Source organism: Daktulosphaira vitifoliae, unplaced genomic scaffold (assembly GCF_025091365.1).
Source record: "Daktulosphaira vitifoliae isolate Bord-2020 unplaced genomic scaffold, ASM2509136v1 Scaffold_2, whole genome shotgun sequence".
NCBI lineage: Eukaryota > Metazoa > Arthropoda > Insecta > Hemiptera > Phylloxeridae > Daktulosphaira > Daktulosphaira vitifoliae.
In genome coordinates, this window is record NW_026099573.1 from 20,141,840 (window position 1) to 20,163,444 (window position 21,605).

Sequence of the window (21,605 nt, forward strand, 5' to 3'; positions counted from 1 at the left end):
AACACTTCTTTCTCGCAAAATTATTATCTGGTTGCGCCACTGTTGTAAATTGTTAAATATGCATCTAAAATAAATAAGTACATGTTTATTTATGAACACTTGAAAACCTCAATGCAAATATTATAACATTAGACATATTATAATATTTAATTGATAAAATTAACGATTATGATTAAAAAAATGTTAAGTGTATAAATTAAAAATTAAAGAAATAGGCTATCTAAATGTAGATCAGATCATAATTACAATTTACATGATAATATAATACATGTTATCAATTGAAAGAAGTATAAATAGTTATAAGAATAAATAATAAAACAATAAGATTCTGTGTTACAAAAGCTCAAAAAATAAAATAAATAAAAATAACAGTAATATTTATAACAATATAATCATTTCGAATCATTTTAACAATCTACAAGCAAAAATTAAAGACTAAAAATAAGTGCGAGTGACCACATCAATAAAAAATAAAACAAAGCTGTATAACTAAGTACAAAGATATTATAAAGACATTATATTGTGACTCTATAATTTAATATAATATATAGTAAATAAATTTCTCGCGATTTAAGTATTTTCAACGCGCGTTGATATGTTTTAACATATAGAGAAATACGTTAAGGTTTTAATGTCTCAAAATGGTAAGCTAGCTATGAACATGTTTTCAATTAAAGGCGGTGCTGGTACCAAATCCTCTAGTTTTAAATAGAATATTCTTTGAAGGCCCTGTACGCTTAAAGAACGAAGTTCTGGAAGTTTGGCCAACAGTCGCGAAAAATAGTATGATTTGCGTTGAGAATCAGACATACTGTAGGTGATGTGTTCCCGCAAGGTGTTAATTATTTTCATTTGTATCTGTTCGACTTTTTTGGGCTCTCGAAGTCCATGACGCTCTGAAATTAAAAATGAATAAGGTTACATATACATTTAAAATTATTTGAAATGATTCTTATAAAGTTGTTATCAGTTATTTGAAATTATTTCGACTGAAAGAAACACTTTTTTTACTCACCAGTTATTAAAGTAAGAGCACATATACAAGAAAATGAAGATATGTCAATTTCCAATGAATGTAAAGATTGACTGAAATCTAAAATAGCTTGCAACCAATCGCCAAAACTTCTGTAGCACTGTTGTTTATCTAAAACAACTCCGTTACAAAACACCAATTTCGTATCTGCATATTTTGTCCTGTGGAATTTACAATGATTTTATCATAGTAAAATTTAATTAATCAAACCAAAGGTCTTTAAACACACCTGAACGCTAGACGGAGAACAAATAATTCGAGGGACGCCGATTGAAAAAGTAAGTCTTGGTCTGCCTTACATAACGTTTTGAAACCAGGTACTTTATCGGCGAAATGCTTTATTACTTCTACGGACGTCGTGAGTAACCCAAAAAATTGCTGTATTTTTTCTGCTTCTGTAGTTAAAGGCTCAAATGGCTTGGGCTCGTGATACTAAAATACATGTTTATACATTAGAAAATTCGATGTAGGTAAACAAATATTTTTCCAATAAGTAAACAGACAGATCATTTGTTATGAATAAAGAAAATAATAGAAACTTTTTCCCTTATTGAATAAATAACCTATAAATGTATAAATGTATTACTTGGGAATAGTCTAAAGATGAAAAATCAGGATTAGTATCGACATGTGCTCGCACCAGAGCTGTGATAAGAGACACGGGTGGACTTGGAGGTGATCCGTGAGGCGACTTGGGTTTTGACGGCAATCTACCCCGACGGCCTTTTAACGAATCGGTGCGAACGACTTCTTTGACCATGCCCACTTGTAAACATTTCTGAAACCGACAGAATTGGCATCTATTTCTTCGTCTCTTGTCAACGGGACAATTTTTATCGGCTAGACAAACGTACTTGGAACCTTTTTGGACTGTCCTCTTGAAAAATCCTAAACACATAGAAATTATCTTCGAAATTGTTTCTAAAGTTCATGATGGACAGAAACAGTTCACCGTAAAACGAATTAAAAATTTAATACAAACCTTTACATCCTTCACACGTGCGAACACCGTAATGTTGGCACGCCGCTGTGTCACCACACACGGCACATAATTGAGATGGCGATGTGGGTGCTGACCCCGTAACGTTCCTAGACAAACAAACGTCTTGCAGAGAACAGTCATTGGATGCAGCAACAGACAGCGAATTAATGCCATGTCGCATTTTTGGCGATAAACTTCTGCGAGTATTAAAAATGAATCAAAAATTATTTTTATTGACGGGTAAATAAAAAAATGTTAATTTTTTGCGTTGAACAGACAGAATTAATTTGAATAAATAGATACTTGATATAATGCAAAAAGCAGAAGCTACAATAATTTATTATTCGGGTTTAGTCCGTTAGTTTTTAATTCATTTTATTTCATACTAATGTACATGAACACTACAAATTCATAAACCACCTAATGACCTACTCTTATATGATTTATAACACATATTGGAGATTTAATCGTAAATAAAGAATCTTTAAAAATTTGTCGGTCTAGAGGTAGCTGGGTAAAATTGATTTCACGTTGTTTTTGAGATTTTTTTTATTAAATAATTATAAAATTACGAAAAAAAATTAAAGGTCATTAAATATTTACCCGCTATAAATATGGAAAAAATACAATACTAAAAAGTATTATTGGTATCATATTATACGATTCTAGGGAAAATATGTAATTAAATTTCTGTAGAGTGGATAACAAATTAAAAAATAAAAAAATTTTATAGTTATTGAATTATTGACAGAGATTAGGTACAATTTTTTTTTTATTTCTTATTTTGCAAGTCGGAAAGACTCGATTGAAAAGAGATAAAAGGAAAGATTTAAACCATTTCCTTTATATTTTCAACCGATATTTTCTTAACTGCCAAAGAGAGAAGGACAAACATTTTACCAATGTCCTTGATAGCTGAATATTAAAGTGACTCAAAAAGAGCCATAAGATTATGACATTTTCCCTTTAAATAATTTTAAATTACTGAATTAGAAAGCTTATGTCTATTGACACATCGTATTACGTGTTCGATGATGATATGAATAAATCATATCATCATCGTGCTTCATACCTTGAAGTGATAATTATTATCATTCTAAGGTATGAAACACGGTCAAGTGATATTTAATTAGCAAGGGTAATTTACTCGGATGAATCCATCCTGTGCATATGCACAGATGACCTTCTAGGTCGCGTTGACACGTCATGGGTCAGGGATATTGACGGCGGCGGCTGCTGCTGTTGCTGTGGCGGGTGAAGTGTAACATGTTCCGTCACCATATTAAGTTCGAAACCCAAACCATGATCAGAACCCGAGGAGTCCGTGGTTTGGTGATTTACCGAACTATCCGAATAATGTTGATACGGATAGTCGAAATGAACTAATGGCGGTGGTGGCGGAGGAGGAGGTGGTACTCCATGTAGGTGATGATGGTGGTGATGAAGTTGTTGTTGCTGATGTTGAAGGTGATGGTGGGGGAGTTGGTGTGGTTGATGATGATGGTGGTTGTTGTGATGGTGATGGTGTTGCTGATGCATCGGCGATGGGTAAACTGAAGCCGCGACCGATTGCGGCATGTTTGCATATTCGTCTTCCATTTTGAACCCTACACCAGACCCGGCGTAAGTCTCTTGAAAACTAGGCAAAAGACCAGCGGCAGTGTCTGCATTATGCGAATGAGAATCTTCAGTGCCAGAAACGTCCGACAGTACTCCGTGAACGTCAGTCAACGTGTCCAACTCTTCGTTTAATGGCAGCTCTGAGTAAGCACCGGTGAGTAACTCTGCAAATGTGTTAGGAGTGAATGTGCTCTGTAAACATCAAGCAATAAATCACTTAAATTAATTAATTTAAAACATACAGATCAAATAACAATTTATCTGTGGGCATGACTTGAAAAAGAGGCCTTAAGAACTCTTTAAAGATTGATAAACAACTGTACTTTATTTCAATGAAAAATATTTTTATTTTTTAGCAATCAATATCAATTTATTTCTTTTTTTTGATATGGTCACGACTATATGTAAAATGTGTTAGACATATCAATGGAAAAAACCGAAGCCAGGCCTTTATTTACTTTATCAACGTGTATTGATTTTTATTTTTTAAATAATAATTATTATATTTTAATTTCTGTAGATCTATTACGTACGCGAGTGTTCTTAGTACAAAATCCGTTAATCATTGTCGTCTGCGAGTACTGTAATCTAAATCAATTAAGTACAGATTAAATATTTAAACCAGTCTGGAACTAGTTTTGAAAATGAAAAATATTCACCTAACGTAACAAATTACTAAGAACTGCTAGCGATTCACTAATTTTATTTTATTTTAATGGTAAATTTGTTCGTCGAATCTTCAATTTAATGAAATACAATCTGTAATTATCATAATAACGGGTTTTTTCTTTAAAAAATTTAGGTAACACTTCATAAAGCGTGGTTTGTTTTAAATAGTTCTTGTAACGTTAAAACACCAAAAAATATTGAGTGTCAATGTATTGTTAATTATTTTCCTCTTAATTTCTTTTACAATATTATAACTTTGATTTCTATTAATAAAAATATAAATTAATTTGGATTTTACAGTATAAAATATATACTTAAATATCACCGACCGCTGTGGTCCTTAATGTAATCTTTACACTTGCAGGCGGCAATGCAGAAGACAAGAAGAAACCAGTACATTTAATTTTCACTTCTTAACATTCAACCAACAATATGGATGTAAGAAAAAAAAATGATTTTATATAAATTTTTTACAATTTGAGATAAATTAGTAGAATATTTTTTGTAAAAACTTTGTTTTTAATCTCTAAGATATTTTCTGAATTTCAATTCTCATAAATTTATTTCGAAATTTCTATAAGAGTCATTTATGTATTTTAACCTTGATACAAAGGTGAGAAGGTTGATTTTACTATTTTTTTTTTTATTGTTTCTATAAAAACACTAAGGTCTTACTAGGCTGATTTTGATGCCTCAAAACAATTTTGATGATACATCAAAACAATTCAAATTTATCTTAGTTGTATCTATAAGCTTCAAAAATTAAATAAATCTATTAAAATTTTTCTCAAAATTACCTTACCATAAAAAAAGCCTATTCAGATTTTTTTTGCTTTAATACGAAGCTGAGAAAGTATTTGTTTTTTAAAATTGCTATAACCTTTTAAAAAGTACACAAATAATAAAAAAAAAATTTCGATAATACAAAAGACAATAAAATAATTGTATACTTTTTTTATAAATCTATTTTTAAATCTGAGCACAGGAAGAGTTAGAACAAGACTACTCACGCAATCAAATTTTTTTATGTTTTCAATATTTGAAAATGTTTGGGGACTTCTGATAAATAGAAACCAATATCAAAGTAAAGCTTTTAAAATTTACTTTATGATTAAAAAAATGAAAACATCGTGTCGATTTTTATTTTATAAATATTAGTCAAAATGTTTGCTAATATTTAAAAAAAATTTTTTTTATGTCTTCTTTATATTTTATATGTCTTTATATATAATCGAACTAAAAAGTGTTTTATAATAGTAATATAAATCACTGTCAGATATCAATCTATCTTTAAGACAACTATGCTGGGTTTCGACTGTACAATTGGTTTTTATTTTTGTATCTCAAACATTAAGTTTCTGGTACTGATACCGTAAAAAATCATTACATAAAAAAAATATATCTACACGAATATATATGTTTTCTTTAGTAAAATTTTAATCTTATAATCATTTTTACTACGGTAAATTCCCCTGTCAACTCCCTCTAAAGCTTCACTATTATATTATATTTGTTTTTTCAAAAGGTCAACGTTTAGTCAAGGAAGGAACTTATGCTAAATTTGATGTTTAATACAAGCACCCTTCCATTAAAATTATATTGTTTTTTGCATGAAAGTAAATCTGTATAATATTTATGGCAAAATTATTAAGTACAATTATATAGATAATTATATTATAGCGTGTAATATGTTATGTTAAAAATATCCAATGAGTAACATATGTTTTTATTCAAAAATAATGTATAATTTCACATTTATCTACATTATATTTAATGATTTTTTTAAGTAATTTAGCTTATAACTACTTAAGGAAAGATGTTTGAATGACCGACATTTTAGTCATTTAAACGTTATAACGTCAGATAAAATCATTTATAAGTACTGTTTTATAATTTTTACATGTAATAGAATGATTAATTATATGGAAGAAAAATGCAGCATGGAAATGTAGCCCCCTAAAAATGATATTTTTAGCAGTTTCAAACTCACTTATCATTTTTTCGTCGCTACCGGTTAACTCATTTATACTCATTTATAGTAAATTGCTATTACGAAAAAAACACTTAGAGATCAACGAGACAATTTATTTAAGAAAGCTTTTGCATCATTCATAAACTTAAAGTTAATATTATACTTCCAACCAGTTTTGTTTACCCATATGTTTAAAACAAATTTAGAATATACATTCTATATTAACATACACGTGATAATAATTAAGTATCGGTTTTGATGGCATTGACTAGTGAACATATAAAAAATGTATATTACTTTTAAGTTATAACAACTATTAGTTAAAAAAAAATTTAACTAGGTGAACAACTTTATCTGTTATTTTAGTAAAAGAAAAATTGTTGTTTGTTTTTTGCCTTGATCGACTACAATTGTTTAACCATTGTGAAATTTTAAGCAAAAAATTGCAAAAATAATCATAATAATTGATTCGTATTCATGTTTCAATTCGTTGAGGCAATCACATCCTTGAGATTATTTGGTAAAATTATGAATTAAACGTAATAAACCAGTATACATTGAGTTCCTAGTTAAATTTCAAAACCTATTTATGATGGTACTGTGAACGACAGTCAATAATTATATTAAAATTTTAATAATTAAAAACAAATTTTTATCAAGTGATGATATAAATGGTAAAATCACTTGAATTGCAATTTAAATCAATTTCACACATTTTTGTACCTAAATTTCTGTGCCATCGCTTTTGGAACCGCTAGTGTTTTGAGTGATTCCCCCCACTCCCAGCATTATATCCTTCCTACCTCTTATTGACATCTATAACATTTCTACGCATTAAAAAAAAAAAGAAAGTTGCAATGACGGCCCTGATTTTATGATATTTAAAGAGGTAAAAAATGGTTTTAAAAATACTATATCACGATAAATAATAATTAATACTTGTGTATTGCAATACAGAAATAATTTTTTTGAGAAATATTCTACACGAGTTTCCCTCATAATATGAAAAAAATTTTTTTTTAAATTATTTCTCAATAGAGCATATTAATATAATTAAATTTTGTATGTATTGGTTAATTATTAGGGCGCTAAATCATGCGCATTTATACATTTTGTTTAAGTAACTTTGAAGGTAGCCATGTTTGTACAATATGTCGTAGGTGTAATTTTTAACATAGAAATATTTTTCGTTTTAAGGGAGATAAACCTCCTTATCTTTCCCAGTGGTATAATAACATATTACTAAGTTTTAAAGCCAATTAATAACATGTTGCCTTGGCCGACGGTGTATAATTTTACAAAATTTATAAATGCATATAAATCTAAGCTCTATTATTTATATACTTCTAATTGAGTTATTTTATAATCAATATTGTACAAATAGAGTCACGCTTGTAGGGCAATAATTTTTTTGGACATTCGCAAAGTATTTCCCTTTTGTCCGTCAAAACATATACACATATAATTGTAATGAATAAATTCACGCACACTTTCACCCGGTCTTATATGAAATGGTAAATTGACGGCAGATATAAATACACATGCTTGCGTATATTGTCTGCATTAATAATAATAATAACAGTAACGAGAAAGTAGGTGGACGAACAAGGGTCGAGGGCGTGTTTTTTAAAGCAAATGTACATAATAGCTGTGTGATTTGGTGCATGAAGTTATGTACTCTACCGTACAATCAGTGGGTATGTCCGCAAGAACCGTCTTGGGAAGCATTTTGTTCATAAATGTCAGCGACTCGGGAAATAGTTCGCCCGTAACCAACCCGACTACACCTCCCTCGTTCACCGACAAAGGACTATTAATTTGATTTTTTTTTTTTTACCTAATACTAACGTATTGTTTGCGACTGTTATTATACTAAGCCTTTGCAATACATTTGCAGTTTGCCAACCACCGGTTTGTCCAAACTTCAAGACAAGCTCAGTATTTGTTATCGACTAATAAAATATTTTCGAGCTAAATATTAAATTTGCTTGGTATGTTTTTTTCTATAGGCAAGTAACTTTAACATTAATAAACAATTTGGCACAGTTTCGTAGGATGTTAAGTATGAAATATCCTTAATTACTACGCCTTATAGTATTGTTGGTACTTGTTCGATGTGTTAATAAATATTCAACTATTTTTTTTTTGAGTTTTTGATAATTATGCGATAATATCTCTTTATTTATAAGATTTGAAAATTGTACGATTTACCTAACCTATAGTAATGACTATTTATTTCATCGATGTGTTCAAACAATTTTAACAAGTGAATTTTGGAATATGATAAAAAACTGTCTTATATATATTACTTAATGATGATATAATTTAATAAAATATCATATTGTTATAATACAAGACGAATATTTTACACCCTACTGCCCGTTTGCCTTGAATTTTACTTTATTTTTATTGTGTTTAGAAAGTACACAAGCTAAACTAGTGAATTTTTTTACCACAAGTTTAAAAACATTTAATGCATTAGTTAAAATCTTATACAGTTAAACTAATAGAGTATAACTTATTATATTGTATATAATATGTTAATATCACTAAATGTTTCAATTAATTTTTACTAGCGTAAACCTAGTTTTGTAAAAATAAAAATAATAAATAATATTTCTATGAAATATTTGATGAATAAGGTAATATTTGTTTTTTTTTTCGTTAAAAACATTAATAGACTTCAAGTCTTTAAGAAATGTTAATACGTCATATTAGGAATTGAATATTGAAACAGAAATGAGATACTTTATTTCTTATCATCAATATTACTACAAACATTAAAATTTATCAATGTTTGATTTTTAATCAGCGGTCAGATTTAACATTTTTTTCGTTTAACGTTTTAATATATTACAAAATATAATACAATATTATATCAGTTTTTAATATTGCCAAGTGACTTCTCTTTACTTAAATTCTTACAGTTTTTTAAATATAAAATAGATATTATATTTAATAGAATTTGAATGAGATTGAATAGAATTTTAATTTTTTTACATTTTTTTAGTGGTATTACCAATGGGTGACTTCCTTTAACGCTATTAATGTTCCAACTTATGGAAAATTTTATGTACAGATTGTGTTTCTAATAATATATATAAATTTTACTTCATAAAATTCCAATTTGCCATATTTACAAAAAATGTTTGATAAACAAAAAAGATGATTAAATATTTGATGTTTAGAAATGAGATTTTAAAATTACAAATTTTAACTTAGCCGAATTTTTAGAAAAATAAAAAAACGTTTTTGCTTTTTTACGTTTGTATGATCACGCGATAAAAAAATAATTAAAAACTCCAATGTATTTATCAAATATTAATTTATCACGTGGGAGTATAATGTAATAATTTGTAAATTGTCTGTCGCGTATATGGCGATGCAAAACATAAAGTGTATACATTTTATTTCACGATACTGATTGTACAGGTAATTGATATTAAAGTAATTTTACTAAAAGTGTTAAAAATAGTTTAGATGACTTACCTGTGTCTGAAACAAAAGCATATTCGACTGACTTGGAAACGATGAACCAGGAGAATGGTAAATATCGCTGGAAGAATCTTCTTTCCCTACAACATTAAATTACTGAGTTAAATATTAGTAAAAAAGAATATTTTCTTAGTGATTTTAACCAAAACAAATAATTAAATCGCGTTTATTTTAACTAATAAAATTAACAGGTACACATTTAATCATATCAAAAAAACTTAGTTAACGTTATATATTAATCATCGACACTAAATTTGCTCAGTCTCTTTTAATTTAAGTAATAATTGATTCAAACACTAAGTAGATTTAATTCTACAATTTTTTGTACTAAGTATTATAATCTAATTGTTGATGTTATTTTAACAGTGATATAGAAGAAAAAAAAGAGTTTCTTTTTATTAACTTTTTCATTTTTTAAAACAGATATTATTTGCTCTATCATAAGAATATCTTTTATGATAATAAGACATCAAAAGTTAACTACTTTTTATTAAATTCAATGAAATTATTTCGGTAGAGACTTTAACGGTTATTAAAATAAAGTTAAATTAACGAGTTCAGGAATTATTTTTTCTAAAAATGTTTAATTAAATATTAGGTTTAATTTTTTCTTGATATTTAATTTAAAATTAAATCGATACTTTCGTTTATTCATTTTCATGGCATACGAATAAATTATATACGAATATTATTGAGCTTTAAAATAAAACCACTATAACTCGCTATGATTTTATATTTTTGTTATTAAAAAAAACACACTGAATAAACGATATTACACAAAAATGTTACTAACCTTTTCTGTAGGAGGATATCATTTTTTGAGAATCAATATTACTTAATATCTAAAGCCCTTTGCTTATTTTATTTTTTAGAAAAAAATATTTTTATTTAATTCCAATAGAATTTTGTGTTCGCGTTTATTGGAATAGTGTCATACTGATATAAACTACTACTCATTAACATATCCCTGTTTTTATTATTGTAAAGGGGGTGGGGGCTCGTGTGAGACCAGCGTGACGGCGTGGGCGGGACTAGATATCCCTAAGGAACGTCCTACAGCGTTCTGTCACAAATAAAATACTATATGCTCGTCCGCTTCGATACGTTTAGCTTGTATAATAGACACAATAAGCCTAGAAAAATTGACGTTTACACATGCGCCGAGCTTCTCGTGTTACACTGACTGTAATAATAATAATAATAATCTAAATTCATAATAGACGTGTATTCAATCACTTTGCGCCCTTTAATGTAGACTTATCGTTATAATTGAGATATCTATTATTTAAACTCATTACTCATCGTAACGTAATTGTAATTTGATTAATTATGACTAAAATATATTGCAGTTGTTTCATTCAGAAATAAATCTAATTCGAATGCATTTAAATACATTTAAGTAAACATGGCCTTAAATAAAATGTCAAAAGAAGAATTAAAGTTATTTAAATTATAATGCTACTTCTATGTAACTTCTCCGAAGGGTCATTTTAGATATAACTAATATAAATCAATTGTCTGGAAAAAGGATTTTACTTGTAGATCAAAATTAAAATAATTCTAATTGAATTGGGGTTCTAAAATTTTTAGCTGTGGCATAATATTACAGTTTTTTTTTAAATTTATATAGACATATATTCTATAGTTATACGAATGGATGTGCAGTGGTAATAAAATATAACTTTATCAAGTGATAGCTCAAAGTGACAAATTTAAAGGGATGTCCCGTACCAAATGTTGCGAATTCAGGGTAAAATTGTAACTTTAAGTTTGTAAAAACTTATTACAAAGTTAAGATAATTAACTCAATTTTGTAACTTAAGTTATCATGTGTTTTCTGTCCTGTACGATTGTTAAAGATTTTACTGAAAAAAGATTAGAATAGAATTGTTCGATTGTTATTATTAATTTTATCTCAAAATTTATATATTCAATCACGAGAAAAAAATTCTTCCTAAAAAATTGGCTCTTAAATCAACCGGTTAAATTGGATGGAATTCGCACAGAGAAATCCAACAAATTTTAGTACAAAATGTTTTATATTTTATTTTAGTCTATTTTATAAGTCACTTTGAATATAATTATATAATATTCAACATAAATTATTCTTTATTTAAATAGTTCATACACAGATCATACTGAAAAAGAGTAATCTTAAGTAGAGTTATTAGATCATTACTGTCTTGCTAATTATTTCATTTTAGTCTATATTTGTATTTATGTATGAAGTTATATTGGTGAAATAACCATAAAGGGAAAAATTATATTTAAAAAAATAAAATAATTTGCTTCTATGTTTTAAGTGAGTAATTTTTATTCTTACTTTTACTATTTGATGATTGATGAATCAAAAAAAAAGATGATGAAAATGACGAGTTCGCTTATACTATCGTATTTCATAGACTTAAGTTATTACAAATCGAGTGTTTTTTTTTGTTCTGGTAGTACTTTCTAGTACTTATTCATTTCAAAAACTGCATTATATAATTACCAGATAATCTTTGCAAGTATATTGTACAATTGTATTAATAGCCGTTTAACGTCATTGACCGGAATAAATTGCGATCGTGTCTATCTCATCAGTTGTTGCATTTTATAAATTGGTCTGTTCAGCGGCTCAAAAAAGATCATTTACAGTGAAACAATGTTCATAAAAAGTACTAAATTTTTTAAAACTAACAAAAATAAATGAAATCAATTGCTTTGGAGACATGAAAATGTTACATTGCCAATTGTTAAATTCCAAAGTTCATAAAAAAAAAAAAAGGAGTTGGTAATATTTTCGTTACATATATCACATTTTTCATGCTAAAATAAATAAATAAATTTTTTTTAGAAACTCGACACTATATTTTTGTCATTACTCTTTTGTTAAGTGTGTGTGTATTAGAGTTGCATTTTATTTGCATATATAAACACTTACACACGTGTGTCGATGCAGCTGCAAGTGCTGTGGTTGCCGGAGACGGCTCATTCGACAAGTTAACCAAAAATAGATACGTATACCGTTTTAATGTCGATACTCGATTGCCGTTTTTACTAAAGCTAATATGTATATGCGTTTCAATGTTCTTTATAAACGTCTTCTGTTCCGCTCATTTTTTTTCGCCACCGCCGTCCAAGTTAAAAAAACTTGCACACGCACAGGCGTACGTCAGAAGTTGCAATAGCAACGGCGATATTGCAGAGATGTTTCTTTTTAAGTTGCATGCCAATAACAATGTAACGAATTTTCTTTTTTTATATTCCAAGTCAATGAACGCGAAAAAACGATCGAGCCCCAGGTAGTAAGCATGTTACGCGTTGTGTAGTTTTTTTTTGTCACTCATAGATTTTACTCCTCCTCTTCTGGAATAATTTCAATATAAGGGGGATCTTTGATAAAACACTTTGTTTTTTTTCGGACAACGAAAAACTAGTGATGTCTGATATCAATTTAATTGACGGAAACATTTTAAAATGTAATTATTTTAAAATTGGTAATATTAAACGCTTTGTTTTAGTTCGAGCGTACTTGAAATTTTTGGAATTGTAATAATTTTGCGCAGATGATTTCAACAACAACAACAAAGCAAACTAGAAAATAAAAGAATTTTTCTAGAAAGAATGTCTATTAACACTTATGTGTTATCGGATTGAAAGCAAAATCTTAAACTTGAACAACTTTCGTGACTGTTTGAAATTACCATCAATACTATTTATAAAGGCCACAGCATAAATAAGTTCAAAATATTGTTCAAAAGTCATGAAAATGTTTTGACTGAAACAAATAAACCGAAGAAATATTTTGTTTCAGGAGAAACTTTTCGTTATTTTATTTGAAGCTCCTTCCCCGTAATTTTCACCTATGACCAATTATTTTTCTAAAAAATGACCAATTCATTTATCACAAATATACATTTGACAGTACAAAGTATAAATTATGGAAGTATTTATAGTTGTTACGATATGTAGATTCAAAAAATGATCATACTTGTTTACATTTATAGAGATTCCTTAAAATTTTCTTAGAAAATCGAACTGCTCTAATGTTAGATTTGTAGTTCGCAAACTATAAAATAGGTGTATTTTGATTCTGATACACAAAATATATGTATTAAGTGTATTAAGCTTAAATCTATTAGTGTTTTCATGAGACACACATTATGTTATACATATGTTAGTAAATATTTTATTATTATTGTGAGGGGTTCTAACGAGAGCTTCTTATTTATAATATTCATGTTATTTCCATATACTTCAGTACTTTTACTTATTGTATTTATTGTAAATACATAATAAAAAACTTTCTTTAACAAAAATATATTTTGGGAAATAAGAATTATATTAAGATGGCATGTATCAATAAGACATCGATAATCTAACTTTAATAATTAGTTAATAAAATAAAATAAAATAGATATTTTTAAAAGTTGTTTAGGTTAAATAACGTTTACAACCAGTTTGTCTATTGTCTAACTAATAAAAAATGACATAAGTAAACTGTATATCTACTAAAAAAAAAAAATGTTAGGGTTCTCATGGATTTGTGTGAAAATGAATTTAATAGAAAAAAATAAGCCTATTTAGTATTTTTTATTTGACATATTCCTTAATGATTGGAACTTATAATCCTATTACTTTAAAATTAATGTTATTCAAAATCATAAATTTTTTTTTATTACTTTTAAGTAATATTTTATACGTTGGAATACGTTTTGTGTTGCTTTTCTTGAATATCATAACGTATTTTTTTGACGAATTAGCAATAAGAATAAACCAATGATACATTTTAAATTCAAAGCTTTTTCGTTAATATTTAAATGGTGACTAATGACTATTTTTGAATTAAAATTGTATTGTTTTTTATATACGCTTGTGAGGAAAGTGCATTTGTGGCTTTGCCTTTCCGACGGTACTGATGATCACTTACCATTTGTAAATCAAAAGAAAACGCCTAACGGTCTTTGCAACACCTTGAAATGTACAACAGTTCGTAAGAGTTGCATGTGTTAGAGAAATTTACAATGGGTTTAGGAATTTCAACTTAAATTTTGCGTGTGGACGAATATTGAAGTGATAATTAAGGTAGTAAAACAACTTATAACAACACAGTTCATCAAATTAACGTGCAATTTCAGGAAGGTATTGTGATTTACGACAAATAATTAAACATAGACAAAAGAAAATAATTGAATTTGATTGATGCTTTTTTTATCACCAGAGAAATTATGAGTAATAAACACTATTGTCACATTGTAAGTACGTTAAAAGCCAAAAACAAAACTGACCTGACACAACTATAAAATTGTTGTCTGAACGTATCTCAGATAAACAGATTCTAAATTTAAATACGACGTTTTCCTCGTCTCGAGATTCGAATAATTGTCTGCTGTTGTTGTTCAATGTACATTTTTAATTGCTTAAAATTGTACGCTCGCTACGAAGCACAACTAATGCTTTAGATAGTTTTATATATCTTCATTTTTTTAATAGGTTTTATTTGTTGAAATTAAATATGTAGCGAATTAAAAAAAAATCAATACAACCGCTTTTACTAGTAAAAGGGAGAAACAGAGTAATTTGACAAAATTAATGATGCGAGTTAACTGCACCTTATTAAGTTAATTAGCTATCGTGATTTTTGATACAATCAGAGCCGGCACAAGGTCGGGCAAGTGGGGTACTTGTTCCGGACCCCGCGCTCCATGATGCCCTGTGCATAGTAATGTTAAGGTTTTACTTTTTAGGAGATATGCACGAGAAAAAAAATTGTATCTTCATCACGTAATCATATTTTGGGGGAATCTATTTCAATCCCCTCCTTCCTGGCACAGGAACCTTTGCAATTATTATTGGGAAAAATCCTAGCCCCGTCATTGGATAAAATGACCATTTCGTTATTATTGTTTATGTTCATGTTTAACATGCTGTCTTAAAGTTAACGCTTGTACCAGAGAGGACGGGAAATCCACAAAGCTCATCACAAAAGAATCGAACCCCCGTACCTTCTCATCAAGGCACGACGCGTTACTGACTGAGCTAGGTAGGTTGTCAATACATTAAGATCATTTTTCCCCATTACTATTAAGTATCAAGACGTTAGTTAATTAAGTTTTTCCTACCACAACCTTACTTTTTCTTATTTAGCTCCAACTATTGAAACGAATTGGTGCTTATGACTTACAAATGGGTGTTACATTCAAACTACGATGATTAATTAATCTATCTGTGAAAACAAGTTGAAATTCTCAAAAAATTACTTTTTTTTAATGATGAATGTAAGTTTACTGATTCGCAAAGACAAACTAACCTGAATACATAGTAATATAATGCTTCTTTATCGTAAAAAATATCTGTCGTCGGCGCATTCCGACCGGTTTTTCATAATATTTTAAATCGTCCAAAAACAGGCTTAGCTACTTTTTGAACAATTCAAAATGGATCCGCGTCCAATATTTTTTGATAATTTTTCAACGAAACATACATTTTCACTTTTACGCAAATTATTTATTATACCTACTGTTTTTATGTTCTACATATTAAGTATATATAATACACTGATACCGCATGTATATTTATAATATGTCATATACGCCAAACGCATCCTACAAAAACTTTCCTCCGAGAGTTCATCGAACTCCCTCGATTTATAAAAAAGGTATGTAAATTCAGCGAACAGTTCCAAGGGATACACGAGAGACCAAACATCGACGGCTACCATAGCAGTTTGTACCCACAATAGATTGTGTACGTAATGGGTAAATTAATTTCATACTATGAAATCAATGTATGCACAAGTATTACTCAATTTGAAGTTCTAATTATGCACATTCATAATTGAACGATTACAAATAAGTGTAGGGTTAACCACTATGTAAATTTACGAGAAAAAAAAATGTCCGACAATGCTTTTTAATTTCGTTGTTCTCTGCTAAATCTCAATCAAGGGCACTTTGTGGTTAAATATCTTTAGATAAATTTTGTCACAAAAGTACAATTAAAAAAAAAGTCGTTCAACTGAAATATCTAATCAGTGAAAAAGTTGAAATTTTCACAACAAAAACTTTGGACAATCATCTTCCGACCATACTACTAGTTGTAATTTGTATAAATATTTGTTGTAACTACATGGAAATGATACCTACTTCTTAAACAGAAGTAGGTATCTGTTCTTTAAACAGAATAACAATCGGCGACTGATTAACTGTTTGAAGATATTTCAGAAATAATATTTTATAATAATATTGACAACAGAATATTTAAAAGATTGAGCTTGTTCATTTCATACGTTGGCGTTTACTTAGCAATAATAACAATTTTAAGTTATTATTACTATTTCACTTAGCTTTATGTAATAAATACCTTCATTATAAATGTGAAACAAACGTGTAAACGGCAACAATTTGATGGATGTTATTATAGCAAAAACAAAAACTCTTGATGCACACACAAAAACAACAAAAATGGCCAAAAGAAAATGTGTAAATACGTACTGTTTTTCTGTTTGACGCGGCGTTAAATAAATAAAATATTAAATTAAAACTCTTATGAAATGAAAAAGGGAAAAAAATGTTTTATACTTAAAATTAAGAACAAGTTCGCGCGAGTCGTTATGATATGCGACAACGCGTGTCAGGTGTGGAGGATGTCGATTCGGTGAAAAAACGAATCGCGCCAAAAAATAATACGAGCCGCGTGACACGTGACCATTGGCGATGGACTGAATAGCACAATTGTTGAGCGTCTCGACCCAATGAGAGATGATGGTCCCCGACACACGTTGGGACGTGAAAATTTCCCTCTCCTCGGCCGTCCCGTTCTTAAAAAAAAGTGGGAGTCAGAGCGCGTGCCAGTGTCTAGTCGTTCACCCACCTGAAGACCGGCACGGCGGGTAGCGCGCGAACGAGTGGGCGAAAGAATCATCCGGAGCAGCATCTCTTCAGACGCCACCGGACCGCGAGCGAGGGGCCGTCACATGCGCTTGTTGAGCTGTGACGTTGACGGACTAGTTCCCATACAATTCTTCGGCGGCACGACACTGACAGTGCACCGTACCGGTAGTGATCAATTAGTGGCTAACCACATTTTATGTTTATGTTTACATATTAACTACTGCCCGAGGGAAACGCCGACGCTGTTGATAGATGATAGTCTTTCACCTTTTAGGCATAGCCTATGAATGACATCACTGGCGCATTAATTTTTTTTTTTTTTACAAACAAAGTTTTCCGACACAATTTAAACAAATTGTATGTAAATGTAAACACATCTCGACAGAACTTCTTTTTGCAATGTTTTTAAATCGTTAAGTATCAATGAAATTCCTTTGTATTGGTATTATTGGGCTTTCCGTAAAGAAAGAAAAACCATTAGAAGCCAAAGAATTAATAATAATTATTTGACACATATTTTGTTTTATGTAAATTCGAACGTTAGATTTTTTCACAAAGTATAAACATTGTTCGAACCGCAATTGAATTGAATTTGCTATTACTGTATAGATATCATAAGACAGAATTTTTTGGTCATTTGATTGAGTAAAGTGAATGAGTAAGGTCGGTGTGAGGTATTCGTATACTCTTACATATAAAAAAAGATACCCTTTGATATTCAGTTGCCGCCCAAGTGTCTGATACCACAGGCGGACATTAGGTAAACATTTTAATGGGCTATATTAATATAAAATTGAGTGACCATTGAGTTTATCAATAACAATGCAAATATAATTTTGACTAAATATCGGATTTTTGAAATTTCTTCTAGTCTTTCTGAGCCTGTCAAACGTTTTATGTCTGTATCGTCTTCTTATCCTCACGCCAGTTCTATATAACACTTAATATTTAAATTAGTTCCTTTCAATAGATTGTCTTAAGAAATGACAACTTAACAGATAACATATCTACTCGATTAATTAGTAAAAAATTATTTCTATATAATACTCATAATCTCATGAAAATATATTAATAATATTAAGTATAGATAATATGGATAGTATTATTAAAAATTAAAATTATGTAAAAAATATAATTTTAAAACTAAAAAAAAAAATCGCGGATATTTATTTTTTAATTTTATATTACTTCTCTTATATTGAATTATTTGTACTTAATTACGTTTTTAATAAGTTTAATGGTTTTAATGGTATTTAGCGTTTATAATGGTAACATTGTTTCCGAGATACGTATCCGTATTATTTTAGTAATTATTTTTTGTGGCTTTTTGAGTTAAATATTTATTTTAGTTTTAAATAAAAATGTTTGTTATAATTTTAAAAAATTACCCACCAGGAATCAATTTTTGTTATATAGTATTATTCAAACACAATTTTGATAATTATAATTTAATCTAATTATTTTTTTACAAAATTCTATACATACTTAAATAGTGCTTTGAAAATATCACGTATAAGATAAACAATGAACTGTTGAGATCAATGACCATAAAAAACCTGTTAGGCTGCATTTCCCTTAACTGTTTTGTTTTAAAATTCTGTTCTGAGTTATTATATGTAACCACTTATTTTATACGTCCCTTTTCCCCTGTGCAATTTACATAGTACAAATATCTTTAGCTAGCAAAATATTTTATAGGCGTTTTGTTTTTAGGACAATATGGTGAACCGGTTTTTGACCGTAAAGTTGTTTCGCATTAACAGCGCTGTATAAATAAATTTGTCAAAATCATTAAGTTTTTTGAAAATAATTTTTAATGCCTTCTTTTTCCTTTTGGTTCATCTTTTATTTCAACTTACAAGTAGGGCGCCTGTAAAATAACTTCTACACAACACACAAAACTTGTTGCAATTAATACTGTTATTTTTTCCAGGAAAATTACAAGTTCTTCTTTGGTCAATCGTTGAATGATCTCTCCCGTGTAGCTTATAACTTCTTGAGTCATTTGATACCTTCGAATAATTTTATTGCTTAAACAAGAAAATATTAATAAAATTCACAAAGTTATTTATGTAAAATGTAATACGATTAAATTAATATGTTAATTCAATTGTGTTTAAGAAATATATTATATTTCTAATAATTTATTTTTTGATAAGAACTATTGCTTTTAGAGAAAATATGACATAAAATAATTGGGCATAATAATAATAAAGTGTATAGTCTATAATATACACGCAATTTCTTATGAAAATCTGCAATCTGCAAAAAAAAGATAATTGTCTTATTTGTGAATTGTTGGCTGGGACTGACAAAATTGCCCACTATATTAATCTAAGTATTTGCTTAAGGTGAAGGGTATTTTATGTCTTCTAATATACCACTTACCTATATATTCTTTAATTTATTGTAACCATAATAGATATATATAGGAGAGATCAACCTTCTGCTGACAAGGATCAATATCACTAGTTTGTGAAAACTGATAAAATCGTAGTGTAATATACTGTTAATAATAATGATGTTGATCTTATTTTTTTAAGACGTGTAAATTTATTTTAATTGCTGCAGATTAACTTGATGCTATTATTCGACAAAACCGGTCTAATCTTTTTTGATATTGATTTAACAACTTTATAGTTTAGCCATTAATAGTTGAAGAACTAGTATAATTATGATACCTTTGATGAATATTGAAAAAATAATTTAAATTCTTATCATAGATTATGCTTTATAAATTCAATTAATTATAATATTTAAAAATTGTGGACTGAAAATAGGTAAAAATTGGAATAATCGATATATTATAAAAACAGAATCAATGATTTAAATATTTTTTTGATGCTTTTGGTTAAATTTATTTTTATTATCTTCCTATATGACTAAACGAATTCTTAGATAATGCATAAAAAATAAAATACAAAAAATCGAGGAATTCCGATAATGTATATTAACAAATATTTTTGTGTTTAGTTATAAGAGAATACAATTCAGAAAGATAAAATAAAAATGTTTGAGAATAATATATTAAAGATTGGACTTTAGTATGAAGATATTGATCTATCGTATCCTATAGAGACTTAATTAAGTCTGTATAATTAATAAGTTAGTATGTTAGACACACGTAAGTGAAAATTATATTAAATATCTATTTTTATTTAATTACCTAATTTAAATCAAGACTAAGATTAATAAAAGTTTTTTTAATTTAAAGATAGATGCAACGAATGTCAGTGTTTACTGAAAATTGAGAAATACATATGAAGAAGAAGAAATAAAATTAATTGTCTTTTAGAAAAAACTTCAACAAAATTTGAATGTAAACATTTTTGATTCTATCAGAAATTATAATTTTGCGAAATAAGTTTTAAAATCATTCAGGAAAAATAATATGTTTTTATAGTTCATCCTCTTTATTTTCTCTACTATTTTTGGATTCAATTATAAGCCATAATATGAATGTAATTTTTTTTAATATACTAGAATATTAATGTAATAACATTAATAATAATCTATAGATAATTGGAGCTATATTAATTAATTCATTTTAGTTTTTGTATTATTGTCAAAATATGTTCATTTAAATATTATTTACACAAGTTATACTTTATAGTCTTAATTATATCTGTCAATTCGTATACAGTTTCATGTACCTAAATCAAAATATATTAGTAGGACAAGTTTTTGAGTTTGTCTCTCAAATAACCGACCACATTTAATTTTAATTTAGGATTAATAACCTGATTTTTTTCCAAATATAGTTGAATTCACATTCTATCAGTTATTTATTTTATAAATAACTCTATTTCTAAGTAATAAAACATAGTGCGTTTTATGTTTTTAACATTCAATATCTGTGAAACACATAGTCATGGGTTCTTTTTTCGGTTTAATCATTAAAATCCAATTGGGTAACAAAATTATTTAAATCTTATGCGGAGCGTATTTTCAAATAATTGT

At 28.2% G+C, this 21,605-nt stretch overlaps 1 protein-coding gene across 4 annotated transcripts; it reads right to left on the reverse strand.

Moving 5' to 3' along the window:
• Positions 1-179: 179 nt before the first annotated feature.
• LOC126898347 (probable nuclear hormone receptor HR38) lies at positions 180-17,518 on the reverse strand. Of its 4 annotated transcripts, none has more exons than XM_050672289.1 (8): positions 10,565-10,699; positions 9,766-9,851; positions 3,163-3,827; positions 2,016-2,212; positions 1,620-1,921; positions 1,263-1,465; positions 1,016-1,194; positions 180-896 (listed from the first exon to the last, which is right to left on the reverse strand). In XM_050672289.1, exons 1-8 carry the CDS (start codon positions 10,584-10,586, stop codon positions 637-639), a joined length of 1,914 nt encoding a protein of 637 aa, XP_050528246.1. In that variant the 5' UTR covers positions 10,587-10,699; the 3' UTR covers positions 180-636. The 4 variants fall into 4 exon arrangements, with proteins under 4 accessions (XP_050528246.1, XP_050528248.1, XP_050528247.1 ...); XM_050672291.1 differs by lacking the exon at positions 10,565-10,699 and adding an exon at positions 17,247-17,518 and having other exon boundaries at positions 181-896; XM_050672290.1 differs by lacking the exon at positions 10,565-10,699 and adding an exon at positions 17,116-17,518 and having other exon boundaries at positions 181-896.
• Between the last annotated feature and the right edge of the window lie 4,087 nt (positions 17,519-21,605).